This window comes from Apis cerana, linkage group LG3 (genome assembly GCF_029169275.1).
Source record: "Apis cerana isolate GH-2021 linkage group LG3, AcerK_1.0, whole genome shotgun sequence".
NCBI lineage: Eukaryota > Metazoa > Arthropoda > Insecta > Hymenoptera > Apidae > Apis > Apis cerana.
In genome coordinates, this window is record NC_083854.1 from 2,155,939 (window position 1) to 2,175,049 (window position 19,111).

The following is a 19,111-nucleotide window of genomic DNA, read 5'->3' on the forward strand; positions in this document are numbered from 1 at the left end:
TTAAAATTTTATCTATAATCCTACACACAAAAGCTTGAACTGTTAAACCGAAACTTTCAACGTGATTCAATCAAATTATTTATTCGTCGTTTCGATTTAAAGACACTTTTTCAAAAAAAAAACCTGCTCAATTGCGGTTTACCGCTTTTATGAGTTGAAATCAAAAAAAAAAGAAAAGGATCGACAATAACGGTCGAACGAGAAAAACGGAGACAACGAGTTGTGTCCGCGTCGAGGAACAAGACCGATGACAGACCACGAACTAGGGGGTAACTCGAGTAAAATTATCTGCTTCCAGTCACCGCAAGAGGGGAGCGAGAGAGGCGATGGACGAGAGAGAAGAAAAGAGAAACGTTGAGAAACAGCGGCTTTTCCACTCGCTTCGACGACATTTCCTCCGCCTAATTGGCAAGAATGACACACGACCCTTGTAATTGCTCGAACGAAGCGAAGAAACCGAAGGATGATGTGTTTCTTCCTCTTGCCAAGTGCATTCGATTCTTTTCTGGTTCTCCTCCAGAATTGTTCATTGTTATCGTATTATTGTGCGTATATAGGGTGTTAATATATCGATGGGGACATATCTTTAAAATTTTTCTAATGATTCTAAAACTGTACTTGTATTTGTAAGAAATATTTTTCATCCATTATGCTCTATTCACTGCTCGTAAAATTTTATTAAAAATGAATAAAAGATTATTCATTTACGCTTATTTACAATAAAATTGAAATAATGATATAAAAAAATCGTTTTTTATTACAAAATTAGAGATCCTAAATACATTTAAAGGATGTCCATCTCGCAAACGATTTTCTATTTCGTTGACTTTTTTCTTCTAATTGTGAATTTCTCAATATTTTATCATATTTTTGCTAATTTTCTAACAACTTTCTAATTTTCAATTTCGTTTCAATAATTAATATACACATTTTGATGTTATTGTACATCATTTTGATGTTACTGTAATAATTATTGTAAATAAAAAGATATAATTCGAATAACAAAATGTTTTTCGAAGATAATTCTATTATTATTCAAAAATTTGATTCTTTCAGATTAGTCGATTCAGATTATTTCAATTAATCATCCTTCTCCTGTATATGCATATCTATTTTTTCTGCTTTTCATTAAACATATCAATTTGAACGGAAATCAAGATGAGAACGCAACCGTTTGAAGTCGAAAAGATCGAAATCTGTTTCTCAGACTCCCCTCAATCCCTTTTCACAGTTAATCGAATGTTTTCACGGTGGCCAATGACCACTATCTCCGCTCTGCTTTTTGCTTTCCGTGGTCTGGGACGAGGTTGCTCGTCTTCTTCTCGATACCAGACGAGAAGTCTCCTTTTATGGATAGATTTAAGGCGTCACGGAACGTTAAATGTCGCTTCTCGCCACCCTTCAACGCTGCTACGTCCACAGGAGGTAAATTTGAAAGAAGAATTCGGAAGTTAGTTGTTAGATAATCATCGTAAATTCACACAGTTTTTGCTCGTCAGGATTCTTCGGGGGATAAAAAGCTTTTCTTTTTTTTTTTCTATACGATTAAAGCAAAAGGAATTTTCGTAAATTCAAATGAAATATAGCCGTTCGTAGATTTTAAAGTATACAAAAATTATCCTCTCTTCCGTGGAAATAATAATAGATCCAAATTTATCTAATTTTCGTTACACGATTACGATTATTGTAAAAAATAAACCGATGATCGGAGGATTGATATATTTTGAATAGATATAAAAAAACGTAAAGGTACGTAAAATAAATTATAAGCACGAAAATTGTGAAGAAGAAACATCGGTCGAAAAAGTAAAATTGCAAAATGTATATGCATAATGGAAGATGAAATTTATGCCACCATCAGTAATCAAAATATTTAGATGCATATGTGCATATGTGCACAATAACAAGAAATTTATGAATATTGACAGAGAAATTGTCGCACGAGTAAAAAAAAAAAGAGCAATCGAAAATATGGAGATCTATGAAAAAATACGCGAGGACCTTCTCCAAAGAATACATATGGAAACTATTTCGAGAATTGTCAAGCAACGATCACTGTCACGGTGGTCAAAACTGCATCTGTGATTTCGGTGAACCCTCCGCGTTACACGACGGACATTGATCAGTGGTGACGCATGCCGAGATCTCTCACGATCTCCTAAAATTAACGCATTTATAATAAAAGTGGATCGAATCGTTAATTTTTAAATTACGTATATTAGTAACAGTATCGATTTTATTTATTTATCAAATTTCGATCCAATATCAAAGACGCAGATATTAAAAAGAATCGATTTCTTATTAATGGATTATTAATATTTATATAAAAGTAATCGTGTTGGTACTTTGGTGAAGATACAAAAATTTCAATACTTATTTAATATATTAGTAAAAAATTTGTAATAAACAGTTTAAAATCACATCTCTACTCGAAAGTATTGCTCGAAAATCACGAGAGAGGGGAGAACATCAGTATCCAAATGCAATGCAAAACATTTTCATTGCCAAAGAAGAAAGAATCCTCTTAAGAGTCATTTATCGTCGCGCGACGCTTAAGAGGATGCGACAGAAAAGAACGGATCTTGCGAAAATTCTTTCGCGAATCCGTAAACTCCTTTCAGTCGCGCGCGCGCGAGGAAAAGGAGGAAAAATAAAAGAGCAAAAGAGAGAGGAACAAAGGCGAGCGTGGAAGGGCACCGTGTCTCGGTTACAAGATAAAGAGAACGACAAAGACACGGAGAGTGTCCAGACTCGGCTCATAATTTTCGTTGGGCGGCGCGCGACGTACGACGTGTACGTGTCACCACGTCGCGACGCACCCGTTCGTCTCATAGCGACTGGAATACCAAAAACGAACTATTTTATTGCCGTTCTCCAGACTTGAGAAATTCCTCCTCTCCTCCCTCTGTTTTTCTTTTTTTGTTTTCACTTAAAGAAATTCGTTCAGTGTAATTAGAGCGTTAGAGGTTAATGTGTCTTCTCTCGATTGTTGGACAGCATCAGATAAGAAGATAATTAAAATTATTATAGGAAAAGGCGTATATTTATCGATTTTCCAGTTATGGAAAGTATTAAGAGTTAAGTAGTAGTAATTGATTGATGAAAAATTAGAGTAGTAGTAATTCGTATTTTGATTAATATTACTTCTAGGATAATGTTCGAAAGAAATTAACGAAGAGAAGAGATAAAATTAATCGAATAACATCATTGCTTTGATTAAATGCTTATTAATGATTCGTGAGCCTCGTGATAAAACTTTCGAGATAAGACTTACGAATCTTTGAAGATGCACGATGCAAGTACTTTATTTCGAGAAAAATTCGGTTTCAAACGAATGTCGAAAGTGGGCAGCGAATGCATGGCCGCGTTTTATTGAGCCAACACAGTTGACAGCAAGAGTGACTGCGCTCGTAAAAGCCTCGTATAAATAAAATCGCCGGGAATATAATTGTTTGCTGAGAGCCGGGGATGATTCTACGACGGAATAGATATACATTCGTATATTTGGAGGGCAAAACAAACATAAAAATTGATACGCACAGAAATTTCGATTGAGATTTATTAAACTATGAATAATTTAAATTCGCATTCGATGAAAGAAGATGAAACAAAAAAGTAAATATGTATATAGTAAATAATAATCGATAATTTTTCATACTAATTTTTGTTCGTTTGTTTTCATCTATAAAATCTATCGTCCAAAGAATATTAAAAGTTATATCAACATTTTGTACGATCATAATATAATCCTGTTCTTTCGATTAATTTTCGAATAATTTTTTTCTCGATAAACCTTTGTCCATTCTTTCTTTTTAAATTCCTCCTTCTTTTTATCGATTAGAATTTCAAGTATTCAATAACTCAAGCATCTTGATTCGAATTATGTAACTATTTTTTAATACAACATTGCCGTCGGACATCGTTAAAAGAACTTGGAAAAAATTCAGATTACGTAACGAAACTTAAAATTGGCTTTAAAAAAAGAAAAAGATAATGGTTTATCGATATTTTTCTTATCTGAAAATTGAAATTGATCGAAAAATTCAAACACATCCTTAAAAATATCTTTCTATTTCTCTGAAAATTTAAGGATCGTTTTTGATCGTTTAATTGTTCAATTATTATTTAAAATATCGAAGCATCGTGATTTATTAATTAACTCGAATTGAGAAGCTGTTAACGCGTACCCGTTATATTTTCGAAGAAAATAAAAGAAAGTATATTCGGAATATACGAGAGGAAGGATCGAGAGCTCACGGTTAGGGCGAAATCGTTACTCGACACCCTTGTGTAACGAGAGTCAAGCCGCAACTATGAAGAAGACCAATGTTCCGGGACATAAAGAACCGTGGTTTAGCGTGTCCCTGAAAATCGAAACCACCGTAACGCCGGCGCCTCTCATTTATCCATTTCTTATAAATCAAAATAAATGTATCTCGTGTTTAACTCTTGAAATGAATCTAACATGAAATCTAATTAAAATTCTTTTTTTGGAGAGAAAAAAAAATCAATAACTAAAAAATAAACGAGATTTGACAATCGAAATTTGCGAAATTATTACTGAATATTTATTTTAATATTCCAATATTGCGGCCTTCAATGCTTTTATTGGCAAGTTATGAAAGTATGTCAATATCTTATCCATCTTTCAAAATAATTTTGGAAATGATTTTATAGAACAGCTTATATATCTACCGTCGTCTTACTTTTGATGTGTCAATGTTTTCGTTTCAATATTTTTTTTCATTTTTGAAAATAGAAAAAAATCATTAAGTACTAGATAAATAGAGTTTTTTAATTATATTTTAGTTAAAAGCTCCCTAGAAAAAAAATATAAAAAGAGTAATACAGTGGCAATTCTTCTACAAAATTCAAAAATTCAATTTAAAGGATGCATAGCTTAATAAAGAAGAATCGTTTGAAAATATCCAGAGTGACTTTTTCTTTTCGAAATAAATCGCAAATATCTATATATAAGAGGAAAGAAAATTCGTTTTTCGATTTTCTAAAGAAAGTATTGACACAAATATCGACAAAAGTCATCTTATGGAAATAAAATAGATGGTAATCAAATTTTTTGAATGACCACGCACGCCTAAATTCTTTTGCCCGTGAAGGGTTGTATGAAACACCAGAAACACCAGAAAGCCGCCGTGCTATCGTTTAGAAACCAATGAGGATCTAATGAAGGTGGGGCTTGCCAAGGAAATCTCCACCTACTCTTGAAATGCTCTATTTCTCTCCTCTCCTGCGTGCGTGTCTCCCTTCGTAAAAGGAAGAACGAGAGGCAAAATAAGAGACGAAGAGGGAGATAAAGCGAGAAAAACACAAGAAGGAGGAAAGAACGAAGAGGAGAGACAAATGAAGAGGCTGAGGAGGATCCTCAAGTACGTTTTAACTCGGCCAAGTCAGTTGGCATCTCGCCGCATCAACTAATACGATGGCTTCGTTTCACGGTATTCGAAACGATCTTCCGACAAAATCGATCGACTAGTTGTGATTTACGCGCGTTTCGGATGATACCAACATTTGAAATTGAACGGAGCCACTTGATCGAAGATGTTTTAACAATATAGTGCGTGATCGATGCATATGTATATACATATATATATATATATTTATACATATATACATGTATATTTGTAATTTTGTTCGTATGTAATCCTTCGAGGACAACGTCCTTGAAAATAAATCTTATTATAGATAGAACGTTACAACTTGCCCGTTAAAACGTACTTCTTCGTGTAGAGTGCCTGTTACAGAAAGAAAGATCTTCTTGGACTATATCGCCATTTTGTACAAATCACGTTTATACCGAAGATATTTTGGAAACGATAGAAATAGAATGGTCATTGCAACTCGTGAGAAAATCGTAAAACAACGATTGATTTATGAAGCTATAAAGAAACATACTCGTCGACAAAGAATGACGAAATGTTACACTATGCTGTTAGCATAAAGAATCGATTTAAAGTAGGTAAACGCCGATCCTACGAGAGAAAATTGATGTTCGTATAATACGATAATTGAGCCAATACGGTTCTTTTTTTATCTTGTCTATTTTACATATTCTTGGTTAACGTTCGATACGAAAAAAGAAAGGGATATGTACTTCTACCCAAGTTACCTCTTCTCGCAAGATCTATAAAAAGTGAATCGAATTATAACCTTGATTCTAGTCGTGGATAACATGCTAGATAACAATTCAACGCGATAAAAATCACATTGACGTGTAAAAAGTATATAAAAATTGTTAATATTAAAAAAAATCATATCAGATTCTTCGATATTCTAATTGTTAATTAAAATATTCGCATGGGGACTATTAAACTACTAAACTCAAATTTATATAAAACAATATTAAAAAATCAAACTTTATAATTTTTTAAAAAAATGTACATATAAAATGTTTTGCGAATAATTTCAAATATGAGCAGCACGTGGCGTAAAGTTCGAATTACTATGTCATTTGTGCAAAATAAGAAGTTTCATTTTACGATTTATTAAACACCACAATGACTATATCGCGTATTTACTTCGATATCTCAAAGTGATCAAGAATAATTACTTGAAGAGTAACAAAATTTATAATTCATTTTTTCAATTAAAATTTGCCACTCTCTTAAGGAGATTTATTATTTAAACGAAACAATGTTGTGTGGAAATTCGGAACAAGTAGAAAACAACAGCGTAATAGTTTCACAGATTACGAATCCTCATACACCACAAGATTTCACGGTCTCACGCTTATTATCGACGCCAACTAACTCCTTAGGTAAGAATTCTGGAAATGTACAATCAAATTATTTTATATAAACATTTACGTAAGGATAAAATTGAATAAAATTTGAGATCACGCGTTTCATAAGTCGGAATATACGCTTGATGTGTTTCCACGTTTCCATCCATGATCTACGATGAGTTTGATTTTATCGAAATCGCGTGTTTCCAGTCATGCTGTTCGCATTATACCGCTTTGATGAACGCTCGAACACAGTGGAGTCATTCAAGAATAGCTACGTCTGTACTGCTTCTCATCTTTGCTTTTTATGTTTTGGAAACGTTGCTTCCTTATCGTGAGCGGCATCTTGAAATATTTCAATTGAATTTTCATTTTCGTTCACACGATATCGCGAATTTTTTCACAGGCTGAAGTAATTGTGGTAAATAATAAACATACGTGTATTTTATAGAATGTAATGAAATTTCTACGGCACCTGCATGTAGAAGACCCAGAAGAAGTAGGACAACATTCTCGGCAGAACAATTAGCCGCTTTGGAAAGGGTGTTCGAAAGGACGCATTATCCAGACGCTTTTGTTCGAGAAGAACTTGCAACACGTGTCTCTTTATCGGAAGCCAGAGTACAGGTAACGTCACAATAATTAAATGAAACGTTCAAAAATGATACTTACTTCGTGAAATAGAAGAAAAACCATGATGAATATGTGAAAGAGAAAAAGTATCGTATCGCTGGTGGGCCAAGTTCACATATGTTTCTTGGGATTATGGTGGCTAACGTTAGAAAGAAGGCAGGCAAAGCAGGCAAGCAGGCAGGCAGGCAGACAGACAGACAGACAGAGGTGCAGAAAAGAAAAGAAATAAAAGAGAAAAAAAAAGGAAAGAGGATGGAGGTCGCCGTGGATAGCTAAGCAGAAAATCAGAGGAGACAGGTTGTCAGGGGCAAGGAGCTATGATTAGCTTGGCAGGATAGTTTTGTCGTTCCAGCGACATCTGTGCTTGGCATACGACGTACCGCATGCTGTATGATACGTCTCGTATCTAGCACGTGTGTGATGACTGGTGACTGTTACACGATTGTGCAGAAAGCAGACTTTTCGTTGCTCGTGTCGATCCATCCACTGCCAGTGCTGCTGTTAAGTTCCTCATCTCCGTTCTGTCTGTCTGCCGTGAACTGTACGGTTGCCAGAAGTCGTCACGCTATCCAGCTTTTGCTTGCCATGTCCCTTCTTATGTTTGTTTGTTCTTCTATTTTCTATAAAATTTGCATAAACTTTGATTCTATTATCAAGATATGAATCGCAAACTATTATATTTATATTTCTCTTATTTTATAAACACAATCTTAATAAATGGAAATAATTTTTATAAATATAAATATGTTGATAATTAAAAATTTTTATTCTAGGTATGGTTTCAAAATAGACGCGCCAAGTTTCGTCGGAATGAAAGAAGTTCTGCTATTAATCGAGGCATCTCTACTAACAGAGAAGTAGAAACTACTTTACCTTTACGACCTATCAGAATAACGCATACGCAGGAAAATAATTCGGAGATTTTGCAAACCCCTCAAGTGACGCAATATCCCTATAGCGAGTATTGGAGATCGTCGCAGCATTACACATCTATGCAAACATCTACTTGCCATGGATTTATAAATAGTAATTTAGGAAATGTTAATCTTCCTCCGTATCATCAGACAGAAATTCACGGAGGATCCACGATGAGCAATTTAAATGCATTACGATTTAGGACGCATCCATACGGAACTTCATATTCTCCCATGCACGCAAGCATGTAATCTTTCTCTCTCTCTCTCTCTCTTAATTTTATTTTCTAATTTGCGAATTTCAAGCATCATCAATTTATAAAATACCAAAGTTTTTACCAATATTATAATTGTAAGTTAATATAAAAAAAATATTGGGAAATATTATTATGCAAAAGGACCAATAGATTAAACACAAATGCATAAAAGTAGGATTTAAGCAATAAAATACAGGGTAATGAAAATAACTCGAAATGTTATTTTGTAGAACTGAAATAGTTAATAAATAATAAAAATCGTAAATGTATTATCGCATCTTAATACAAGACATCTATACAGGAAATAGTATGTTAGTCTACAAAGTTATTATATTATGTATATTAATCATAGAAAAAAGGAAAAAAATATATATATATATATATAAATACGAAGATCGCACAGTGGAAGAACGGGTTGTTTACTCGTTGCGGCAAGAAATATGTAAAATTACAGTCGTAAAATGAATACGATTATTTGTTTATATGTAATGTACGAATATTGGCACAAAATTAGAATATAAATTTTCTAAATATATTGGTCACATGTATAATCGTTATTAATACTAATCGAGCTAAAACCACATAAAAAGATTTCAAAAACCTTTTCTTATATATTAATCGTTACATGTTAATCATCCGTCCAAAATTTTTAACTATAGAAATATCTTTAATACTATACAGTTACTTGTACATTTTGTACAGCATTACTCCAATCTACTTTTGAAGGAACCAAATAAAATGCAGGTGCTATTTTACTGCCGCATGGACATTGACTACCCGCTATCCAACTAAAAAAACCTAACTTCGTATTACATTTTGGACAATTTAATTTACCCTCAACATTATGCGTTATGTCGGGCATCCATGCTAGCGGTTCCACAAATAATGTTTTAGTACAAAATTCTACAGATTGTTGCTCTTCTTTTTGTAACGGTTCTAATAGTTCGTGTGACGGTTTTGATTGTTTAGACGTTTTTCTCGAACTTATATGTCTCCAAATTTGTTTTTCTTTTGGCATATGTGGTAAAATATTACTAGCACTAGCTACGATTCTTCGACATTTTTTACAACGATATACTGTTGGCTCTGGATGTACCGTAGCAAGAGCTGGATCTGGTTTTATTAATTCTGCACAATTTTGTGGTAAAATTTTTGCTTTTCTTACCTTATCTGCTGCAATTTGTAACTTATACATTTTAAATTGTACATTAGTATTATCTATTCCAAAACACATTTCTTCGTAAAGTTTTAATTGTGCCAAAAATCCAGCATTAGGTCCAACAAAACGCCTTTTTTTTTTTACAACTTCAAATGCATCGTAGAAACTTTTTCCATATTTCTTCATTAAATATGCAATAACAATTGTAGCTGATCTAGAGACACCAAAATAACAATGTATCAAAATTTTATTATTTAACTGTAGAGCATGATCTATAAATTCATAAGAATCTTCAAAATGAGTTAAGAGATCTTCACGTGGCATATCAGTAACTGAAATATATTTTATAATCAAATTTGGTAAAAGCTCTTGAATCTTTCTTGGAAGTGGACATGAATCTACAGTGAGTATATAATTTATTTTAGTTTCTTTTAACCACTTGATATCAGTAGCAGCTGTAAGATTCCCAAGAAACAAGCTAGGAATAATTTCATCATAGCTTGATGGACCAGCATCAAAATCTTCTGTAATTAACTTACTAGTTGCTTCTTGCGCCATGCTGATTATGCTAGAATAAAGAATAAAGCTACGGCATGTATTTTTAATGAAAATTAATTTATTAATCAATTATAATATAAAATATATAATAAAATAAATTAAATCATTACAAAATTTTTAAATGAAAATTATCATAGAAAGAATAATAACATAAAAAGATTTCCTAAATAAATAACTTTCCTAGAAATACAAATATCCATATGTAAAAGAATGTGGAATTTCCAAAATATATTTAAATATGAAACATGCTCTTTAAATACAAATTATATTTTTTATTACCTCGTTTAAACGTATAATAATTGTAGTATTTTGAATTATGAAATTAATTTTATAAATGTTATTTGAACAATATGAAAAATATAAATCTTAATAATAACATGTTTTATAAAAAAATTATATTTTTTTTTTTGATGGAAAGATTATTATTATTAGACACAATATATTTAAAATTTCAAATTCATCAATAACTTCACTTATTTTATTTATAAAAACTTTATTTTTAAAAGTGAAATATTATCCTCCCACTTTTACATAACACAAAATAATAAACACGCATTCTACATTTAACAGATTTCAATATACAATATACTAGTTTTATTTCTCAATGTATGATTAAGATGGCGCTTCAGTATACATATTCTTATGATCTAGTTCTAAAATCTAAAATATAAATATGTTAATTATGCAACACTTTATAATTCATACAATTGTTTCTTTATGTTTAAAAAACATCGCTGAATTATCAGAACATCATTTAATATTAATATTAAATAATCACGTTTTAAATAATTTTTATAGAATAATTATTAGAATTTTTTAAAATGTTTTTTAATTTGCAAAAAAATTATAACTTTAATTAATAAAATATCTTATTACATTATAATAATAGCACAAATAATTTAAAAATTAAATTTATTCATTATTTCATACAACCATAAAATATATTGTATTTTAAAGATGTACTAATCAATATATATAAATAATATTATATGTATCAATTTATATATATATATACATAATTTAAATATTTATTTCAATATAAATACTTATATATTTTAATACATATATTTACATATATATATACACATTTTCAATTTAAAAATAAGTGTGAATTTCATACTTTATCAAAATTATATTCTATTGCAGATAAATAAAATAAAAATATTAAAATATTAACATAATAAACAAAATTATTGAATTATAATAAAAAGATAAAAATAAAAAATTATTTATCAATTATATTATTAGTTCAAACAAATTATTCTATATTTTTATATATTTCATTTAAAATTATTAAAATCTATCTTAAAGATTATTTAAATTTAGTTAAAGAATAACTTTATTATCGAATTCGAAATATTTGAAATAAAGAAATATTTTTCTTAAAACAAATATGTTAGAAAATAAGAAAAAATAAAGAATATAATAAAAGAAAATTTTAAAAAAATTAAAAGAAAATATAATTTAAGTAGTTGATCTTTGTACTTTTAAAAAGACCATGAAATAAATTGTACTGACCACGTATGCCGGAAGTGACGCGTACCTCGATCTCCACATCATTCAGAAGAGTTGCAAGAATACTTACTACCGCTTACACAATTGTGCTGAGCGGTAAGGTTATTTGTTCCGTGTTTCTCCAATTTTCTCCCTCTCTCTTTCTCCTTTTCTGTCTTTGTCTACTCGTTTCTATCAGTATCACTTGCGTGCGCGCACGTGTGTATATGTAAGTGTATGGATACTTTTTGATTTTTAAATAAAACAAGATGCTAATCTCGCAGGAGGTGATCTCAAAAGCGGAAGAAATCGCAGATCAGGTAAATTTATGGATCATCGTATTCGTTTTATTTTTTTTTTATGAATAATTTTAATTTCACGCTCAGAAATTCATAACAAAAAATCAGCAAAATTCCTACAGGAACACAGGTGTACTCCTGTCAACGTCATCGTGTTACGATTAGTATATTACATTCACATATTTTAATTTTAATTTTTTATTTTCTTGATTATTTTTTGATATAAAGACTCTATAATATTATTAAATATTGTAAACTTTCTTATATTAATGTTTGTACCTTAGAAAATTAAAGGTTAGGGAATTTATATATTATATATACCATGTTCATATCAATTTTTTGAGATCAGAACAAAATTTATATTATTGTTTAGTTTAAATTTAACGAATAAAAATTTATTTATATGTTTATGAAGATATTAATTTTTTAGAATTACTTTTATTTATATAATATTTTTTTCATTTTCATTAATCTTTATAAAAAAATTTATTTTTATTATATGCTTATTTTAGTTGTTTTAATAAAAGAAAATATTCAATATCTATAAAAACTTATGTAAATAATTTTAAATATATAAATACATTCTTATATTTTAAGTATAATATATAATTCTAATTATGATTATTTTTTATTAATAGGTAATTCGTAATGGAAAGCATATACTGCCAACTCTTGCAAGACTTTGCCTCATAGCTACATTTCTAGAAGATGGATTAAGAATGTGGTTTCAATGGTCAGAGCAAAAAGAATTTATGAACAATAGTTGGCATTGTGGTAGCTTCTTAGCTACAGTATTTGTCTTTGTTAATTTAATTGGACAACTTGGTGGGTGTGTCATGGTTATCGGAAGATGGAAAGTCAGCATTGCTTGTGGAATCTTGTTTTTCATAGTCGTTCTTCAGACATTAGCTTACAATATTTTCTGGGATATAACATTTCTATTTAGAAATTTGGCATTAATAGGAGCACTTCTTTTGGTTTTGGCTGAATCAAGAGGAGAAGGCAGATCATTATTTGCTGGTGTTCCAAGTTTGGGAGATAATAAGCCTAAAAATCTTTTACAATTAGCTGGAAGAATTTTATTAGCATTTATGTTTACTACGCTAATTCGTTTTGAAATATCATTCCTTCAAATTTTGCAAGATATTCTTGGAAGCAGTTTGATGGTATTAGTAACTATTGGATATAAAACCAAACTCAGTGCACTGTTACTTGTCTTACTATTATCTGCATTGAATCTTTATCACAATGCATGGTGGACCATTCCAGAATATAAAGCACTTCGAGACTTCCTTAAATATGATTTTTTCCAGGTATTTTTCAATTCTTTTTATTACTTTTTATTATAAATTAGTTAATAATCATTTATTTTATAATTTTATTAATTAAGAATATTAAATATAATAAATTTAAATTTTTACAGACATTATCAGTAATTGGTGGCCTTTTAATGATAGTTTCTTTAGGACCTGGAGGTGTATCAATGGATGAACATAAAAAAGAGTGGTAGATGTTATTATCACTTGAATATGCATCATTACATTGTCATGATCATTAAGTAAAAGCAGTCTCCCATTCCTGTTCCTTTATATGCTCAATCAAGTTATAATAAGTTCATTGTTTATTGGATAAAGAACTATAGCATCCATTCATTTAAAATTATTTAATTTGGATAAAGAAATTGTTAAAGTAGAATTTAAATTTTTTACTCTTTTTTTTAAATTTAAATACATAAAGAAAAAAAAATGAAAAACTATGAAATAGTAACTATAAAACAGTTTAGAGACAAATAAGATGAAGACAATGTACACCAAGACTAATTTATATTATCAGTAATGGCATTGTACATATGACACTACATTTATCAAGAAAAACAAAATATATTTTTTCTGTGTGTTTTTAATTTTCTCTGTTTTTGATCTTGAATCCTAGTCGGATTGCATGATTTTAAACATCAAGATATTCTTCCATAGAAATGTAATTTTTAAGTTGCTTTATTAAATTTAAGAAGATAAAATGAAGATATTACATTTTCGAAATTTTTATACAATTAAATTATTGTAAATAAATATTTCATATCAGAGTTTCATTGTTACTATTTATATAATTTTTATTCATCAATTAATAATTAATAATTACATTTATATTCACCTAATGAATAAGTTTCTTAAAATAAATTGATTTAAAAATAATCATTAAACAAATTCATATAGTTAAAATAGTGAATAAATAAAAATATTTATTTTTCTGTTTTCTTAATTAATGCCATGCGAAAATATAAAATTATAACATTAAATAAATAATTTAATTTCAAAAATAAAAATATAGAATGAATGACTATTATTATGATGATTATTAAGGGAACAAATATTTCAATGGTGTAATAAACATGTCTTCGAAATGTCTTAATAAATCAAGACATCCTATTTTGAACGATAGATATTCACGTAAAACTAGTAAGGCGATTTTAGCAATTTAATGAAATTGTTATCGTAAGATAAATGATTTATTTATAAACCGATTTATATTTATATATAAATTTTAAATATTATTTATATTTATATGTATATATATATATATGTATATAAATGTTATATATTTAACATAAATATATAAAAAAATATTTTATTTCATTTTATTTAAGATTTAACAATATAAAAAATGATATATAAAAATGTGAGATATAACTCACCTATTATTATTCAAATATTATTACATTCGTATATATGTATATAAAATTTTGTTATTAATAAATCGCAAGTTTTTTTCTTTTTTATTTAAAAGCAAAAGATTGTTTATTTAAAAAGCAAATATAAATTAAATTATATATGTTTAAAATATTTGGAGAAATTAAAATTTAATTTTAATTATTGATGATATTATTAAACATCTACCAATCTAATATTAATAAATTTCAATTTATAAATATTAATCATTTACAATTATATCGAATATGAACAATATAATATAAATATTTTTAATAATTTTTTAATATTTATATTATTGATTTAAATTTAATAAAATAATAATAGAATATAATAAAATTTTATAAAATAATAATAGAAATGCATTTAATATTATCAAAAAACATTCTATTACAAATTTTTATTTAATAAATTTAAATAAAATCAATATTAGTAAAGTTAAATAATGCTTATTATATAAGTTGTTATGAACGAAGACTAATATTATATATATATATATATGTTGAAATACACAATCTAAAAGATGAGTAGCAGAATTAATAAAAAGTCATTAAATTAAAATTATCATATCTTATCTACGAATCATATGTTCACCATAAACAAAATAAAAAATAGACATGACATGTAATATATTTTTTTGTTATGGAATTCGCGGATCATTTAAATACAGATAAGAAAGTCTGTGCATAAAGTCCCATAAGATATATATTTTCCAAGTTCGTTCCATATTTTTGATGTTCCAAAGTTCATTATCATTTTATTCATTAACATTATCGAGTCAATTTAGAATAGAATAAAATTACAATATTCATAATTAGAAACTACATTTTAATATGAAATTACAAATAAAAAATGTAGAATGAAATATTTCATAAACTATAATAAATAAAATTCGATACATCTATAAAAATATATTTATTCCTATGATATTATTATTAAATGGTGATTTTATATCATATATATTTTTTACATTATATTATATATTTTATAAATTTTTACATTCTAACTCGATTATAACATAAAAAGAATTTTTATTTCTGAAAATATTAATAAAATGAATTATATTTCTTTTCTCTCTTAGATCATATAAAAATTTCCTAATTATTTATCTATTAAGACAAAATATTGAATAAATACTTATAAATTATGAACTTTTACTTCAAAATTTTCTAAATAAAACATTTTTATAAATCTAATCTAATAAATATTTAAGATATTTTTCTAACATTATATTTTTATATATCACATTAAAAAGTTGATTTTATAACGAGCTGTTAAATTTTATCTTATGTATTAATTTTCGTCGAATAATTTTATAAAATCGATATGTAAATTTCAAGAAATACAATTACATTTTCTTAAATTTTTAAATATAACGTTTTATATAAAATACAAAATAAAAATTTATTATAAATTTATATTATATAAATTATTATATTATACGTATTATATATAATATATATTATTCATATTATATGATTTTTTCTCTCTTTCAAAGATTTAAAAATAATATAACATTTATTATTAAAAAAAAAATATTTATATATTGATGTACTATTTACTGATATACATTCTCATATAATATTTATTTCAAAAGAATCTATAATAAATTTATAATATTTTTTATATGAATAATTACATTTTTAATAATAGTGAATAGCAGGACGAGATCTTGGCGAAGATACTTTAATATTTTTTACTTTATATATAATAAATATAATATTTAATTTTCTAACATTTTTCTTATTTTTCTTAAATTTTTCACACATTTTAAAACAGAAAAAAATTTTTGTTGATGAATTCGAAATAGGAAAGATAAATATAATTTTTAAAATAATAATTTATATTCAAGAATATTGATGATATTTCTTTATTCTATTTTCAATATTCATACTTGTATACTTGTCCTGCAATTAAATCTTTCTCTATTTTTTTTTAAAAATAAAAGAAACTATTGCAATTATCAAAATGCATGATATTAAATTTTTAAAATATAATAATAATTGAAGCTATATATTATCTTGATTTTTAAATAAATTTTAATTTCTATTTTTACGATCTATAACAAATAATATTAAAGAAATTTACAATGAAATTTTTTCATGAAAAAAATTTTTTCATAAAAAAATAATTCACAACACAAGACAAATTTGTTAATCATGAATACTGATTTATCTTTTCGTATAATTTCTTAAAAGAAAGATAGATTAATATCGAATACATATCAAATTTCAATATAAAATAAAATAGATAATAAAAAAATATAAGAAAAAGAATTGAATTTATAATTTTTTATTAAAACTATATTATATTAAATTCCTATTGTTTCATATTTAATAACCTTGTATTTTATATATTGAATAATTAATTAATATATATTTTTGGAATACTTTATGACATTACAAATAAAAGAAAGAAAATGAATTTTTGATATTTTTCAATAGAATCTTTCAAAATTTTTATTCTTTTTGTTATTGGACTAGTTTTTTATTTAATTAAATTTTACATTGTAACCAAATATAAAATCTCGCATTTACGTTTCATAAAATTATTATTTTAGAGATTATAAATCCAAAAATATATATAATATCAATTTTTTACATAAAATTTTAATTCTCATTTTATATTTTGTCTCTGATCATGTATTAAGACAAATATAAACAAATAACGGGAAAAGAATAGAAATAAAATAAAAATTGAGAAATTAGCGCCATCTCTGTATATAAATAGTAGAAAAAGAATAGAAATAGCATAAGAATTGAAAATCAACGCCATCTCTTGAAAATCAAAGACATTTTTTCATAAAAAAAATAAAGTAAGTAGAATTGACAATTAGTGCTATTTCTTAAATGTTTTTAAAAAGATATTTTTTACAATAAGATTCTCAGATAGAAATTTATATAATATAATAATCCTCAATTCTTATTCTACTTTATCCTTCTTATGAAAAGATATCTTTAACAGTAAAAAAACAACATTGAGTCAATTCTTATTCTATTTTTTTTTCTATTATTTGTTTTTTTGTGTATATTTATTTATTTAATTTAAAACACAAAGATAGCACTAATTTCTCAATTTTTATTTTTATTTTTTTTCTATTATTTATTATTTTCCCTTATATATAAATTGATATATTTCAACATTCTCTATAAAAAATTAAAAATTATTTTAATATAATTAAATATTTTCTGAATTAATATTTTATTATATATTTTACTATATAACTTTAATTTATCAATAATTTATAAAAAAATATAAAGTTTTGTTTAAAAAAAATGATTTAATTTTCATACAAATTTTCTGCGAATTCCTCTAAATATAAATAATATCACAAAAATAAAGTACTATTAAAACAATAATAAATAATATTAAAATGTTCTTCTTGAAATCACTTTTTATCTAAAACATTTTTCGTTACGGAAAATATGTAAAAAATAAAGTATAAATTGAAATAGTCATACCAAGTGAGACATTTTATATATAAAAAGTATATATAGAAATATGTACAATCATAAAAAATATAAGAAACATTTTCTTATGAAATTATTATTTCAAATATGAGATAAGAAATTTATAAAATAAATAAAATATCATATCTGTCTTGTATTTCGTTTATAATAATATTATAAAAATTAATATAAAATAAATTCATTAGCAATGATAATATGCGTCATTTGAAATTATCTTTCAAAAAACAAAAACTGATTTAACTTTCCCATTAATATAATATTACGAATAGTATAAATAAGATAATCTAATTATTAATATAACATAAATTTTATCTAAAATTTGCAAAAAAATTATATAAACTATATTAAATTATATGAAACTATATATCTATAAATTATATAAATATATTTTACTTGTAATAATATAAAACTTTTCAAATATTTACCTTTCCTTTGTTCTTGAAAAAAAGGAAAAAGAAATAAATATTGATAATGTAAAAATAAAAATATAAAAAAAATCTGTTTACGAGTACATTTCAATAGAACTAAATATTCTATTTGTCTGTAAACTGTTAAACTTTATTGCACAATTTCTTATGATAGATTATATTGCACTAAGAATTATTATAGGAAAAAACTTATTTTATAATTTACACTAACACAAGATATCTTAATAGGTTAGGTTAATAGCACTGTATCTAATCAATCTTTAATCAAATATTAGTAATATTTCATAGTTTGCGTTTCTCAGATGTAATTGATTTATTTAAGTATTTTATTCTATTCTATTGTATTTTTTAACATATAATTATAAGATAAATTAGTATTAATATTTTTTATTGAAACATATAACGCATATAATGCTTATGTATTATTGACATTTTTGCGCCTTGATCTAGAG

General features: G+C 26.5%; 4 protein-coding genes across 4 annotated transcripts in view; 2 read left to right on the forward strand and 2 right to left on the reverse strand.

Annotated features, from left to right (window-relative positions):
• LOC107992516 (uncharacterized) overlaps positions 1-7,868 on the reverse strand; it is a 51,270-nt gene extending 43,402 nt beyond the window's left edge. Inside the window, exon 1 of the mRNA XM_062073355.1 lies at positions 7,756-7,868. Within this exon, the coding sequence (XP_061929339.1) occupies positions 7,756-7,858 (103 nt within the window). The 5' untranslated portion in view covers positions 7,859-7,868. The remainder of the gene's footprint in view (positions 1-7,755) is intronic.
• LOC107997131 (dual specificity protein phosphatase MPK-4) lies at positions 6,363-10,263 on the reverse strand. The gene is made up of 2 exons (XM_062073359.1): positions 7,218-10,263; positions 6,363-7,087 (listed from the first exon to the last, which is right to left on the reverse strand). The coding sequence occupies exon 1, from the start codon at positions 10,261-10,263 to the stop codon at positions 9,220-9,222; it is 1,044 nt and encodes a 347-aa protein (XP_061929343.1). The 3' UTR covers positions 6,363-7,087; positions 7,218-9,219.
• Positions 6,641-9,081, forward strand: LOC107997132 (paired mesoderm homeobox protein 2-like). The gene is made up of 3 exons (XM_017055566.3): positions 6,641-6,775; positions 7,194-7,369; positions 8,149-9,081. Exons 1-3 carry the CDS (start codon positions 6,652-6,654, stop codon positions 8,539-8,541), a joined length of 693 nt encoding a protein of 230 aa, XP_016911055.1. The 5' UTR covers positions 6,641-6,651; the 3' UTR covers positions 8,542-9,081.
• A 1,675-nt stretch (positions 10,264-11,938) lies between the features above and the next one.
• LOC107997140 (surfeit locus protein 4 homolog) lies at positions 11,939-13,959 on the forward strand. The gene is made up of 3 exons (XM_017055574.2): positions 11,939-12,077; positions 12,695-13,369; positions 13,480-13,959. The coding sequence occupies exons 1-3, from the start codon at positions 12,027-12,029 to the stop codon at positions 13,564-13,566; spliced, it is 813 nt and encodes a 270-aa protein (XP_016911063.1). The 5' UTR covers positions 11,939-12,026; the 3' UTR covers positions 13,567-13,959.
• The last annotated feature ends 5,152 nt before the right edge of the window (positions 13,960-19,111 follow it).

Bases quoted from the DNA above. Each gene is read 5' to 3' on its own strand.
- LOC107997132 (XM_017055566.3), top strand. From the start codon at position 6,652: ATGTTGTGTGGAAATTCGGAACAAGTAGAAAACAACAGCGTAATAGTT. The intron at 6,776-7,193 runs GTAAGAATTCTG...TGTATTTTATAG, and splicing joins GACGCCAACTAACTCCTTAG to AATGTAATGAAATTTCTACG. The intron at 7,370-8,148 runs GTAACGTCACAA...TTTTTATTCTAG, and splicing joins TATCGGAAGCCAGAGTACAG to GTATGGTTTCAAAATAGACG.
- LOC107997131 (XM_062073359.1), bottom strand. From the start codon at position 10,263: ATGGCGCAAGAAGCAACTAGTAAGTTAATTACAGAAGATTTTGATGCT.
- LOC107997140 (XM_017055574.2), top strand. From the start codon at position 12,027: ATGCTAATCTCGCAGGAGGTGATCTCAAAAGCGGAAGAAATCGCAGAT. The intron at 12,078-12,694 runs GTAAATTTATGG...TTTTATTAATAG, and splicing joins CGGAAGAAATCGCAGATCAG to GTAATTCGTAATGGAAAGCA. The intron at 13,370-13,479 runs GTATTTTTCAAT...AAATTTTTACAG, and splicing joins TTAAATATGATTTTTTCCAG to ACATTATCAGTAATTGGTGG.